General features: G+C 47.1%; 1 protein-coding gene across 2 annotated transcripts in view; it reads right to left on the bottom strand.

Annotated features, from left to right (window-relative positions):
- NUF2 (NUF2 component of NDC80 kinetochore complex) overlaps positions 1-13,659 on the bottom strand; it is a 54,006-nt gene that overhangs the window by 9,847 nt on the left and 30,500 nt on the right. For both annotated transcript variants that reach the window (XM_081948779.1, XM_081948778.1), the window contains 4 exons: positions 13,014-13,151; positions 7,928-8,068; positions 6,934-7,109; positions 5,835-5,970 (listed from right to left, as the gene is read on the bottom strand). In XM_081948779.1, the coding sequence (XP_081804905.1) occupies positions 5,835-5,970; positions 6,934-7,109; positions 7,928-8,068; positions 13,014-13,151 (591 nt within the window). The remainder of the gene's footprint in view (positions 1-5,834; positions 5,971-6,933; positions 7,110-7,927; positions 8,069-13,013; positions 13,152-13,659) is intronic.

The following is a 13,659-nucleotide window of genomic DNA, read 5'->3' as shown; positions in this document are numbered from 1 at the left end:
CAAGATGGTGTCCTGTCGCGTTTGAGGAGAGCTTTAGGGGGATGATTGTCCTTCTTGGGGCTTGCAGAGGTACCCTATTCCATCGTTGGTTCCAGGTCCAGCTATGAGTACTTCCTGGGACCTCGGGGATACCCTTGAGCTGCGATGTCCTGCCTTGTAGCCGGAACATCGTGAGTGAAATGGGGCGGTTGGCGGTGAAAGGAGAATGGAGAGCGTTGGCGGCTGCCGGCATGGGTGTAGTCAGCAGCGGCGGGACGCCCGGCCTGGGGTCTCTGCAGCCAGCGTGGGTGTGGTCAGCGGTGGCGGCGGGACGCCCGGCCTGGGGTCTCTGCAGCTGCCGCTCCCCACGCCGTGGTGTTATGCCGGTTGCTCGCCCCCACCACCACCTTGCTTATGGACATGATAAATTTGATCAGCAGGGAGTGGCTGAGGCAGCTGGCATGGATAGTAACGCCAACGGAAAATGGCTTAGGTAGTTTGTGCGGGCGCGGTTGGAGTGGGGGGTCCTTCGTTGTGCCCCCCCCCCGGTATCACCACCATTACCTGGGCCACCGTACTGTGTCATTTGCTAATTTGGCCCCTCCTCCTGTGATATTATGGACTGGGTCAACGGAGTGCAGCCCTGGCGATGGATATGAATGCGGCTGGCGTGGGCGGAGCTTAGCTGTTGGAGTCGGAGTTCGAGCAGCTGCCGATGCCGCCGCTGTCCTCATTGCCGCCATCACTGGCCGCTTCACCACCTCGCAAGTTAGCATCTGCTGCGATTTTGACAGCTGGCTGTTACTCTTACATATTGTCCTCAACACCGACTATTTTTATGATGGACATAAGCTTCCCGCTACCCCCTTGAACACTGCCGGCAGACACCCCCCCATGGACATGTCATCTCCTCGTTCCATCTCCCCATGATGTCATCCCGTTTGGTTGATGCCACTCTCTCCACTGTTATACTGCGACAGAACTTTACTCCCTCCGGGAACTCCCCCTTTCCCGGGGATGGCCTTCTGGCCTATCAAGACACTTCCTTAATGACGGATCTTAGGATCCCGAGAGGTGGCATGCGAAGAAGAGATTTCCTAGGGGTTTTTAAACCAAATGTTAAGTGGGTGAGTGGGTTGATTCGGATGGCTCAGACATGCTTGGGGGGGGGAGTCTGCCAGGGCACAAGCCAGATCTAACTAATGGGCGCGGGTTGGGAGTGCTGGGAAGGGTTGGGATTCCAGGGGAGACATTAAGCCATTCCATTGGGGGGTTCACCATCTCTACTGTTTGTGGGAGAGGCAGATATGGTGGGGGCCGAGGGCCAAATTATGTTCGGAGGACGCGGGTTTGCTGTTTAAGAGCAATTACGCGTTCCAACCCTCATTGCCCTTCTCGCACCCCTGGGTGCTCAGGATTCCAGGACCCTGGTCTCCGGCTGGTGTCGCTTAATGCCAGGTCCGTGGTACATAAGGCTCCCCTCATTTACGACCTCATACAAGAGGGTAGAGTGGACCTGGCGTGCATTACGGAGACCTGGTTGGGCCATGAGGGGGGTGTTCCCCTTAGCGAACTATGCCCACCAGGCTTCCGGGCGTTTCACCAGCCAAGAGCCCAGGGCAGGGGCGGGGTGGTGGTGGTGGTTATTAGGGAAAGTCTCAGACCTCAGGAGGTCACTGTGCCTCAGATAGGCGGGTGTGAGTCCCTTTTTGTGAAGTGGGGCCTTGCAGCTCAGGTGGGCCTTTTTGTTACGTACCTGTCTCCCTGCTACGTTTCATCGGCCCTGCCGGAGCTACCGGATGCATTAGCTGGATTGGCGGTTGATTTCCCCAGGCTTATGGTCCTGGAGGATTTCAATCTACCATCCATTGGCGAGACATCTGAGTCAGCTCGGGAGTTCATGGCTTCCATGATGGGTATGGACCTAACTCAGTTAATTCAAGACCCCACCCATAATGGGGGGGACACGCTCGACCTGATTTTTGTCTCTGGGCAGTGGATGAATGATCGAGATTTAGGGGATATTTCTATTCAACCCTTGTCTTGGTGTGATCATTTCCTCATCAGGCTTGACTTCCATACTGCTACCCCTCGCCGCAGGGAGGCGGAACTGACTAGATGGTTCCGCCCCAGGTGCCTGATGGACCCCGAAAGGTTCCTGATGGAGCTTGGGACTTTTCCTGAATCCCTTGCTCATAACTCAACTGAAGCCCTAGTGGAAGCCTGGGATAGGGCGGCCACTGGGGCCTTGGATCGTGTTGTGCCTTTGCGGCCGCTGACCCGGTGTCGATCCCGGGTGGCTCCCTGGCTTACCGAGGAGCTCCGGGAGATGAAACGCCGGAAAAGACGCCTAGAGAGTGGCTGGACAGCCAGCCAGTGCGAATCTGATAGAACACTAGTAAGAATTCATATTAAATCCTACTTAGTGGCGATAAAAGCAGCAAAACGGCAACAGTTTTCCGCTCTTATCGCTTCCGCAGATAACTGCCCAGCCGCCCTATTTAGGGTGACCCGCTCCTTACTTAACCAAGGAACTGGGGAAGACCCCTTCCAGGGTAGGGCTGAAGAATTTGTTCAGTATCTGCAGGATAAAATCGCTCAGATCCAGACAGGCTTGGACTCCGACTGGGTAGATTCGGGCGAGCCGACGGGGATGAATCTTGTGGGGACAATCTGGGATGAGTTTGACCCTGTGACCCCCGAGGGCATGGACAGGATTATGGGGAGACTCAGTGCTGCCACTTGTGTGCTGGACCCATGTCCCTCTTGGTTAGTTTCGGCTTCCCGGGAGGTGACACGAGGCTGGCTCCCAGCGATTACCAACGCTTCATTGAGAGAGGGGTTCTTTCCCACCGCCTTGAAGGAGGCGGTGGTGAGGCCCCTCCTTAAGAAGCCTTCCCTGGACCCAGCTTCTTTAGCCAACTATCGTCCGGTCTCCAACCTTCGCTTTGTAGAAAAGGTTGTCGAGAGTGTGGTAGCACGTCAGCTTCCCCAGTACCTGGATGAAGCTGTCTACCTGGATCCGTTTCAGTCGGGTTTCAGGCCCGGGTACAGCATGGAGACGGCATTGGTCGCGTTGGTCGATGATCTCTGGCGGGCCTGGGGTTGCTCCTCTGTCCTGGTCCTATTAGACCTCTCGGCGGCTTTCGATACCATCGACCATGGTATCCTACTGCGAGGACTCGGGGGGTTGGGAGTGGGGAGCACCGTTTTACGGTTGTTCTCCTCCTACCTGTTGAATCGGTCGCAGTTCATGTTGACTGGAGGGCAGGGATCGACCCCCAGGCGCGTCACTGGTGGGGTGCCCCAGGGGTTGGTTCTCTCACCCCTCTTGTTCAACATATATATATGAAACCGCTGGGCGAGATCATCTGTGGTTTGGGGGTACGGTATCATCAATATGCTGAGGGTTGGTTCTCTCACCCCTCTTGTTCAACATATATATATGAAACCGCTGGGCGAGATCATCTGTGGTTTGGGGGTACAGTATCATCAATATGCTGATGATACCCAACTTTTCATCTCTACCCCAAACCACCCAAACGATGCCCTCGATGTGATGTCCTGATGCCTGGAGGCTGTGCGGATCTGGATGGGGAGGAACAGGCTCAAACTCAATCCCTCCAAGACTGAGTGGCTGTGGTTTCCATCATCCCAATTTGTGCATCTTGTCCCATCTTTGATGATAGGGGGAGAAATTTTAGCCCCCTCAGAGAGGGCCCGCAATCTGGGAGTCCTCCTGAATAGGCGGCTTAGTTTAGAAGAACACCTGACGACCGTGACCAGGGGGGCCTTTTACCAGGTTCGCCTGGTACATCAGTTGCGCCCCTTCCTGGATCGGGATGCTCTGTGCATAGTCACTCATGCCCTCGTCCTTTCTCGCCTGGACTACTGCAACACTCTCTACCTGGGGCTGCCCTTGAAGAGCACCCAGAGGATTCAGCTGGTCCAAAATGCGGCCGTGCGGGTTATCATGGGGGTACCTAGGTACTCCCATGTTACACCCCTTTTAGGCAGCCTGCACTGGTTGCCGGTTGTTTTCCGGGTGCAATTCAAGGTATTAATAATGACCTTTAAAGCGCTCCATGGCTTAGGCCCAGGGTACCTGAGAGACCACCTAGTGCCACCAGTAGCCTCCCACCATCCTGTACAATCCCACAGAGTTGGCCTCTTCAGGGTGCCGTCGGCCAGACAGTGTCGGCTGGTGACCCCCAGGGGGAGAGCCTTCTCTGTGGGAGTGCCTTCCCTTTGGAATAAGCTGTCCCCGGAGCTTTCCAGAGGACTGGAAAAGAGCTGATGTGGTTCCCATCTTCAAAAAAGGGGAAAAAAACAGATCCAGAAAACTAGACCTATCAGCCTGACCTCAATACCAGGAAAAATTCTGAAAAAGATAATCATGCAATGAATTAACGAACACCTAGAAGCAAACAAAGTAATAGCCAAACGCCAACATGGGTTTGTCAAAAACAGATCATGCCAGACTAATCTTATTGCATTATTTGATAATGTGACAAAATTAGTGGACCAGAGGAATGCCGTTGATATAGTTTACTTGGACTTCAGTAAGGCATTTGACAAGGTAGACCATAACCTACTACTAGATAAATGTGGGTTGGACAGCATCACCACCAGATGGATTTGTAACTGGCTGACCAACTGCACTCAACATGTAGTCCTCAATGGAACTGCATCTTCATGGAGGGAAATATGCAGTGGAGTACCCCAAGGCTCTGTTTTGGACCCAATACTCTTCAACATCTTCATCAATGATTTGGATGAGGGAATAAATGGGGAACTCATCAAATTTGCAGATGACACCAAGCTGGCAGGAATAGCCAACACTCCAGAAGATAGGCTTAAGATACCGAAGGATCGTGACAAACTTGAACATTGGGCACTATCTAATAAAATGAAATTCAATGGTGAAAAGAGTAAGGTTCTACATTTAGGCAACAAAAACGAAATGCACATGTACAGTATAGGTGGTACCTTGCTCAACACTAGTAACTGTGAAAGGGATCTTGGTGTCCTAGTGGACAACCATTTAAATATGAGCCAGCAGCGTGCAGCAGCTGCCAAAAAAGCCAACACAGTTCTAGGCTGCATAAACAGAGGGATAGAATCAAGATCACATGAAGTGTTAATACCACTTTATAATGCCTTGGCAAGGCCACACTTGGAATACTGCGTTCAGTTTTGGTCACCACGATGTAGAAAAGATGTGGAGACTCTAGAAAGAGTGCAGAGAAGAGCAACAAAGATGATTAGGGACTGGAGACTAACACATATGAAGAACATATGCAGGAACTGGGTATGTCTAGTTTAATAGAAAGAAGGACTAGGGGAGACATGATAACAGTGTTCCAATATCTCAAGGGTTGCCACAAAGAAAAGGGAGGAGTCAAACTATTCTCCAAAGCACCTGAGGGTAGAACAAGAAGCAATGGGTGGAAACTAATCAAGGAGAGAAGCAACTTAGAACTGAGGAGAAATTTCCTGATAGAACAATAAATCAATGGAACAGCTTGCCTCCAGATATTGTGAATGCCCCAACACTGGAAGTCTTTAAGAAGATGTTGGATAGCCATTTGTCAGGAACGGTATAGGGTTTCCTGCCTAGGCAGGGGGTTGGACTAGAAGACCTCCAGGGTCCCTTCCAACTCTGCTATTGTATTGCATTGTATTGTATCTGGCACGCTCAGTCTCAATGTCTGCTGGGAGCGAAGCCAATGAATATACAGTCCTATACATAAGAGCTTTCGCTCTGCAGATAACATTAGCAGTTGGATAACATCATGCCTGGAGGAACATTAACAAAAGCCATATCAGCAGGAGTGTCTGCTGCACTCACTCACCTTCTCTTTCACCTTCTCTTTCCCAACATTGTCACTGAGCTGTTGAATGGCACCTTTGAGTTGCATGATTTCTGTGTCTGTTGCTGTCAGTTTTTCACAGACAGCTCCTCTCTTCTCTTGAAATTTATTGCAGCATCTAGAAAATATTTTTACTATTTAGAAACACCATCCACAAATTAAAATTTAACTAATCTTTTTATGCAGAAAAAAGTGGATCATAAAACTTAAAAAGCGGGGATGTTATGGTTTGTTGCTTAATGGCTGAAGGCCTTTCTACTAAGTTTCATTACTTCTATGTAATTTGGGATACCGATTTGGGAAACATCGAGCCATAATTCTCAAAAGCAGAAAGGACTGGAAAATGGTACAGTTCCTTCTACTTCACTCTGTTTAGTGGGATGAAGAAAAAAGAGAATGGTGTTGAATATTTCTGTATAACTTACAGATCAATTCCTTGAAATATCAGGTGGCAATAAAGGAACTGCACTACTTTAGTGGCAATTTAGTCTCTTAGCAGTGGTGGGTTTCAATTTATTTTACGGTTTGCCCATGGAAGCTCGCGCAAAAGCATCCGGGTGGGTGGGCAGAGCCTCCCGCTGCCGCCACTACCGATTCGCCCGATCCTGGGCGAACTGGCAGAAACCCACCTCTGTCTCTTAGGAATGTTATCTGAATACAGCACTACCTTCTGTTGTAAATATTGTTATGTGTTTCTATTGATGACAATAGAGGATCAAGCATAATTTCCCATTTGCTTGCATTCCTTTGGGATCCAAATCCCAATTTCCCAACAGACCTTGAAGTCTTTGATAATGAGAAAAATGACAGTGAAATTATGAATGATTCAGGAATAGCAAATAGTTTTTACTGAAGTTGTCGTCATGAAATTATTCCACTGTTACTTTTGTCAGGGAGCTAAAGGAGAGAAAAGCAGCATGAAGTTCAAACTTTACTGACAGTTGTGTCTTCAAGAATATACCTATTTACCAGAAAGCAATATATTTAATGCCTTTTCTTCAAATTACTAATTCTGCATTGCATTAATGGTGCTGGCAGAATAAGCAGAATTAAACAACAATCTAAATGCCAGTATTCATACTCAGTTATCGCCTGTTTCTGCAGCTCAGTATTCTCATATATGTTTTTAAGTTTGATTTCAACAGCAGCAAGTTTTTCATGTTTAACTGTGACTATTCTCTTCAATGACATTTCTTCCGTCTTAGCATTCTTGAATCCACTTTTGCTATTCTCAATCTGGTCCTCTAACGTTCTGATCTGAAAAACAAGTGTTTTAGAATGCAAGTAACAGACATGTCATTAATCAGCGAAAATATCACTTCAAATGCTATCAAGCTAAACAAATGCAACATCTTAGCATCCACATTTAGTAAGCAAATTTATTTTTGAAAAAAAACTTTTGGAAGAGGTGTAATATTGACATAGTATTTTTGCAAAGAAAAAACAATTAGAGTATACATATAGATATTAATTATTGTTTCCCCAAGGTTATAAAGACTACTTTTCAAATGTTTTTTAGAGTTGTTCTATTATGGGTTCTTAAAGAAATGTGCTATTCTGCTCATAACAGATTGGTAAATGAGCAATAAATATGCAATATGAAAATTCATGCATTGTGGAACAGTATCTATTACCTTGCTAAGAGTTTGTCTGGATGAGTTGCTGCTAGTAAAACTGGGGATCTCAGGCAAAATCTTACTCTGCCTCAATGTATCTTAAATATGATTTTGTCTGCCAACTCATTTCCCGCAGGGCTATGTTTTTTTTCCAGTTCAGATTTAATATAAATTGGGAACAATGGGAGTAGGTAATGGGTTTCCATTACTTCCCTCTAATTTGAAGAGGAACACTGCAAACTTCAGCCAAGAATATGCATTTCCCTGTGTATGTGTGTGTTCATGTACGTGCTTACTTTGAAACAAGGAAGCAAAAAATGTCCTATTTCCTTTATGAGTCCTCTGCTAATGCTGCGCTGAATCCACAATTTATTTCAGACTATGTTCTACTAAGAATGAGTATCTCGAAATATTTTATCAGCAAGTTCAATAAATGATATTATATTTGAATAGACAAACCTGGGCCAATACATTTGATAGTTTATCCATATTTGCTCCTTGTGTTTGCATTTTCTTTCTGTAAAATTGGACCTCCTGTTGACACGATGGAAACATCTCTACCAAGTCTCTATAAGATTCATACTTCTCAATTACTTCTTGCTTTATAATAAAAGAAATCAGAATTGAGGAGATTGGTATGGATGGAGTTGCAACATTCATAATATACCTATAACCACATGAAACTGTCTAACTCTAATCAGTCTTGTGTTCCAAATCCAAATTCCTTTCTTCAATCTTTTATTTTGACATATAAAATTTTCTACCATGTTACAGGTTATCTTATTTTTGATATAATAAATTTTCAGATACCAAATAACATTTTGCATCTCAAACAATACTTTATAATCCCTTTTTTCCAATTTGGTTAGGATAAATATCAAGAATAAAACCCAAAACATTTTTTGAGTTTTTCTCTATAGAGGTTCATTAACATTTCTGTGCTTTGCAAGATACATGTCTGCCTCCAGGGCAGGTCATTATTTTTCTCCATGATATAACAACTTTCTTCTAAGTTAGTGCCTGTTTTTCCCAGAGATACCTATCACTGGCATCCCACCTTCTAGTTCTATCCTTGACTTTTACAGCTACAACTCTGGACTCATTTTCTACTTTAACTGGAATTGGCTGTACCCTGGCTTCAAGGAAAGACTTCATCTATTCTGTATTTCTCCCAGATCTTGTGTGCAAACTGTTCAGTATGAGCATTATATCTCCCTTAGTTGTTTGACTTATAAATTTTGTTATTAAATCAGCTGTAAATTTGCTGCTGATCAAAAGTGGGCAAACTAGTTGGCACTATATTAGGCTCTATTGGTGCCCATCAGGGTGAAACTAACGACTGATGAAGGCAAGGACCTAAGGGTATTTCTGAGCTAAAAGGAATATCTATATATCTATATACTGTACCTATCTTTTTATACCATTATAAAAAAGCATTATTATGCTCCACAAATACTAGAGAGATTAAAAACAACAAATCTCAACCATTCACTAGAAAGAAGAGCAAAATTACACTGTTGCTCGATTTTTAAAATTTGGTGAAACAGTAGTGTGGCATTCTGGTGCTTAAGCATTTTGCTCAAGCAAAAAAAGAAAGAAAGAAAAGAGCCTAGGAGTCAGAATGTAAGAGATCTTGGCAACAGACATCACTGTTGTGTAATGCCTGAGGCATTACACAACAATCGACATCTCCACTAGGTCTGCGAACCAGGGCCAGTAAGGGGCCACTAGGATGATCTCTGCCCTCTCTAACACTAGCTTCCTCAGAACCCCGGGGAGGAGGGGAAGGGGGGCAAAAGTTTATAGTAGGCTTTATACTATAGTAGTATAGTATAAAAAGTTTATAAACTATAGTAGTTTATAGTGGGAACCGTGAGATTAACCTCGGAAGCTGGGCATTCGACGGGGAGGCGAAGAGATCCACTGTCGGTCGGCTGAACCTCTGGCAGACCTGCTCGAAGATGCTGGGGTGAAGTTGCCACTCTCCGTGGTCTACTGTCTCTCTGCTGAGCCAGTCCACCTGCTGATTCTCCACCCCGGAGATATGTTCTGCCCAAATTGACAGGAGGTTCCGTTCCGCCCAGTTCCCCAGTCGCACTGCCTCGTCGCGAAGCGCCACAGAGTGAGTGCCTCCCTGCTTGTTCACGTGAGCCTTGGCTGCCACGTTGTCCATCAGCACCAGAATGTGTCTTCCGGTGACCGTCATCTTGAACCGTCGAAGAGCTAGGTGGATCGCTCTGGGACAGCAGGTGTGCCCCCCAACCGAACAGGCTTGCGTCTGTCGTTAGGACCAGCCTGTCTGGTTCCCTGAACAGGGAACCCTTGGCCAGTGCCGGGGACATCCACCAGCGGAGGGATAGAAGCACCTGGACGGTCACAACAACCTTGAAGCTTGCATCGCTCGTCCTGTTCCTCTGGTGTGGGAGCAGGAACCACTGCAGCTCTCTGGCGTGGAGTCAAGCCCAGGGCAATATCCCGATGCAGGAGATGAACTTGCCAAGAAGCCTGGGAAGAAGAGCTATGGGAACAGATCGAACCCTGCGAATCTCTCAAATCAATTCCACAATACTGTCCCTACGCTCCTGTAAGAGGAAGACCTCACACTCCACTGAGTCAATAATGGTCCCCAAATGTTGGAGTCTAGTGGTGGGGACTAGATGGCTTTTCTCGAGATTGACCGAGAAGCCCAGGGACCACAAAGTATTAATTGTGACACAGGAATCCCCCTCGGCTCGGGCTGCCGAGGTGGCTAGTATGAGGATGTCATCCAGGTAACAATGTACTCAAACCAGGATGGCACAAAGTTGGGCTGCAGCCACGACTAATACCTTGGTGAAGGTCCTGGAGGCTGAGGCCAACCCGAAGGGGAGGGCCCTGTATTGGTAATGAGAGCCCCCATACGAGAACCTAAGGAACCTACGGTGATCATGATGTAGAGGTACACCTCCATGAGATCAATCGAGGCTAGGAAATCCCCCTGTCTGATCCCCTCGAGGATAGACTTGAGGGATGCCATCTTAAATTTACAGTAGATAAGCCTGGAATTTAACAGCTTGAGATCCAGGATAGCTCTCCACCCCCTTTAGCTCTTAGGAACAAGGAACAGGTTGGAATAAAATCCTGCTTCTTACTCCCCCTCCAGAACTGGCTCCACTGCATTAATATCCAGCAGATGCCGGATGGCCTTGCGCATGAGGGATCGCTTGACCGGGTTCTTGGAGGAGGGAAAGATCCAGAATCTATTCGGGGGTGGGTGGGAGCGGAACTCCAACCATAGCCCAAACCTAGATGTCTGGAGTACCCATGCGGCCTGCAAACAAGGAAAGCCGGCCGCCAATTGGGTGATCCGGTCCCGAATCACTGTTCTGTGGAAGGGACAGTCGCCCCCCCTCGAAAGGGCTGCTTACCCGGTCTGTTGGAACCTATATCTGTCCCTGGAAAATTGCCTGTCCCCGTCTGGGATACCTGGGGGCAGAGTACCTCTGCTGCTGGAAATCCTGCTCAGGGAGTCGATAGGAGGGCCTCCTGGCGTAAGGCGGGTGGTCTGAATGCTTGGACGTAGACAGGAAGACCTCCCCCTTGTTATTGTCTTTGACAAGGATGGGATCCAGGGAAGGATCAAATAGTTTGCCCCCTGTATACTCTGCCTCTGCCATATGCCACTTCACCCGGGACTCAGCTTGCCAGTGGCATAGCCACAGCAGATGTCTGGATGCCACTGAGGAAGACAAAGCCTTTACCGCGTCCAGTGTGGCATCCACCAAGAATTGGGTGGCCGCCATCAATTTCGTAATGTCCTGCAGTAGTCTCACATCTGACGCTGGAGTTCTGTCTCGGACATGCTCCAGCCATAGCAGGATGAACCTGTTAAAGAAAGAGGCTGCGGCCGCTGCCCTGATCGTCCATGTCATGGCCTGGAATGTCTTATTTATGACCAGCTCCACCCTCCTGTCCTCTGCCTTCAGGCAGTTGGAGATATCCCCTGTCACAACAGCAGAAGAAGCCAGAGCAGCCACTGGAGCATCCATGGAGGGAATCTGTGAAGCTTGGATGAAATAAGCATTGAGATTGTAGAACCTGCGATCATTGCTCCCTGAGGTGCAGAGGGTACCAGGCTTAGACAATTGAGACTTGAGCACCTCCAGGAAGAGGTCTGGGGTAGGAATCTCCTCCTTTTCAACCTGGGGCCTGTGGAAAGGTCCCTTCTTATTCCCCCCATTAGTGCTGGGAGTAGTGGAGGTCTGGTTCGGGTCTGGTGTGCTGTCCAGGTCCGCTGTGGCCCTGGCCTTGCGCAGCAGGAGAGCTGAACAGGGCAGGAGGGAATAGGCCCGTGATGGTCGGGGTCTTTGGAGTTTGGGAATCCTTGTCCTCCGATAATCCAAAATCTTTCTGCTCCTCCCCTTCCGACTCCGAACCTTCACTAGCAGTGGAGGAAGAGGAAGATCTGTGCTCTCTGGAAACTGTAGGCTCAGGCTAGACTGCCTGACTTCGTGGAGCCCCATGAGAAGACATGCTTAGATCCCTGAAATTGGTGCTGCATGCCTGAGGCAATTCCTTCTGCAATGGCTCTAGCAATAACGTTCTGGAAACTCTCTGAAAGCTCTGGGTAGGCCGGAGAAAGGTTGGGAGGCTCCAATGCAGCTCTAGTATCTGATGATTGAGGGGCCAAGCGCTGCCTGGGGAAACTAGCTGCCCTGCGGCCAAATGGGTCTCCCCATGCCACTGAGGAATGGGAGGGTGATAAGGGAGGAGATAAAGGGCTTCCCTCTCTAGGGAGCCACGTGGGGAGACCGGGGAGCCAGGATCCTCAGCCAGGGGAGAGTGCCTGCGAGGAGAACATGATCTGGCTGGCGAAGGGCTGATGCTATTCTTGGCCCTCCTACCAGCCGCCCTGGTTAAGTGAACCTCCTGCCTGGAACCCTCTTTCCGGGAGGATTTGGCAGAACACTTCCTGAGGATAGATCTCCCCCTCGTTGCAGGGTTGTCCCCCCGGGAGGGTCCCTTGCCCAGATTGAGCCCCCTGGGAGCCTGGAGCAGCCGCTCCTCTGCTCCTTGCGTTTACTCACTATTCGTTGTCTCTCTCTACCTCCTCTCTCGATGACCCTTCGGTCTCTTGGCTATTGCGTGGATTCGGCGTGTCCTCAGATGTACCTCAGTCTCCAGGCAAATGGGCCGTGTTAATACCCAGCTGTGACTCTTCCCACACCCCACTTCGGAGACCAATACTAATCCTGAAGTACAGCTGAGTGACTGTGAGGACATATATTTAAATATTACTGTAGACACAGAAAAGCCAGAACAAAGTTGAGACAGTTGTCAAATTTTGCACTAATGATACCTTTTCATTGGCTTTCATTATTACAAATATGTAAGATACAATCAACTGCATTAAGTTAGAAAAATGTATATTCTTATGAATTTAACTTGATTTTAGGAATCCATAGAAGCTGAAGCTATGGATGGCAAATCTGACAAATATTGATTTTGTTATCAATTGTAATTGCTATGATAAATTATAAAAGAAAACAAAAATATTAAGCTTCACCTTGTCTTTTTTAATCTTCTGCTGTGTCTGCTTCATCCGTTCCCTGCAATTAGTGAGTTTCTCTGGAGACTCTGTAATCCTGGACTTCAGTTGCTCTTGTTCTTGTTTTAGATAACAAACTGCCATTTTCAGATCATTCTGTTAATTGAGAATACAATTTTTTAAAATCCTAATGCTTTCAGTAGTTTAGAATCATTTGATTTTCAAATAAATCTTAAGCAGCTAAATTTTCAGTGTTTGTGTATACATTTTGGAGAGAAGGAATAAGAGCTCAAAATATAGTCATTGCATGATAATCAATAAATTATCCTGCAATAAATTGAAGGACTGTTAATTTCCCCATAGGAAATACACAAAAAAGCATGCATAAAATAGATAGCAAGGCATTCTTAAATATAAGGTTCTCCATTTGACCAGATTTAAGATTGCATTTTCTTTAAATTAGTTTTATACTTAAATATTTTGCTAATATTTCTCTATAGATTTAAAGCTGGAGTGTTGTTGCCAAATCAATTACACTTATTTATCCTTTTATACTGAATTACTGCAGTTTCTTGTATCTTTTTGTTAAGAGACTTAGATTGCATCACACATTCCCAAATGCATAAGATTCTACTGAAGTTGGCCTCCAAACTTACATGCATGC

This window comes from Natrix helvetica, assembly GCF_964273705.1.
Source record: "Natrix helvetica genome assembly, chromosome: 3".
Lineage (NCBI taxonomy): Eukaryota > Metazoa > Chordata > Lepidosauria > Squamata > Natricidae > Natrix > Natrix helvetica.
This window is presented reverse-complemented; position numbering and strand designations above follow the sequence as displayed.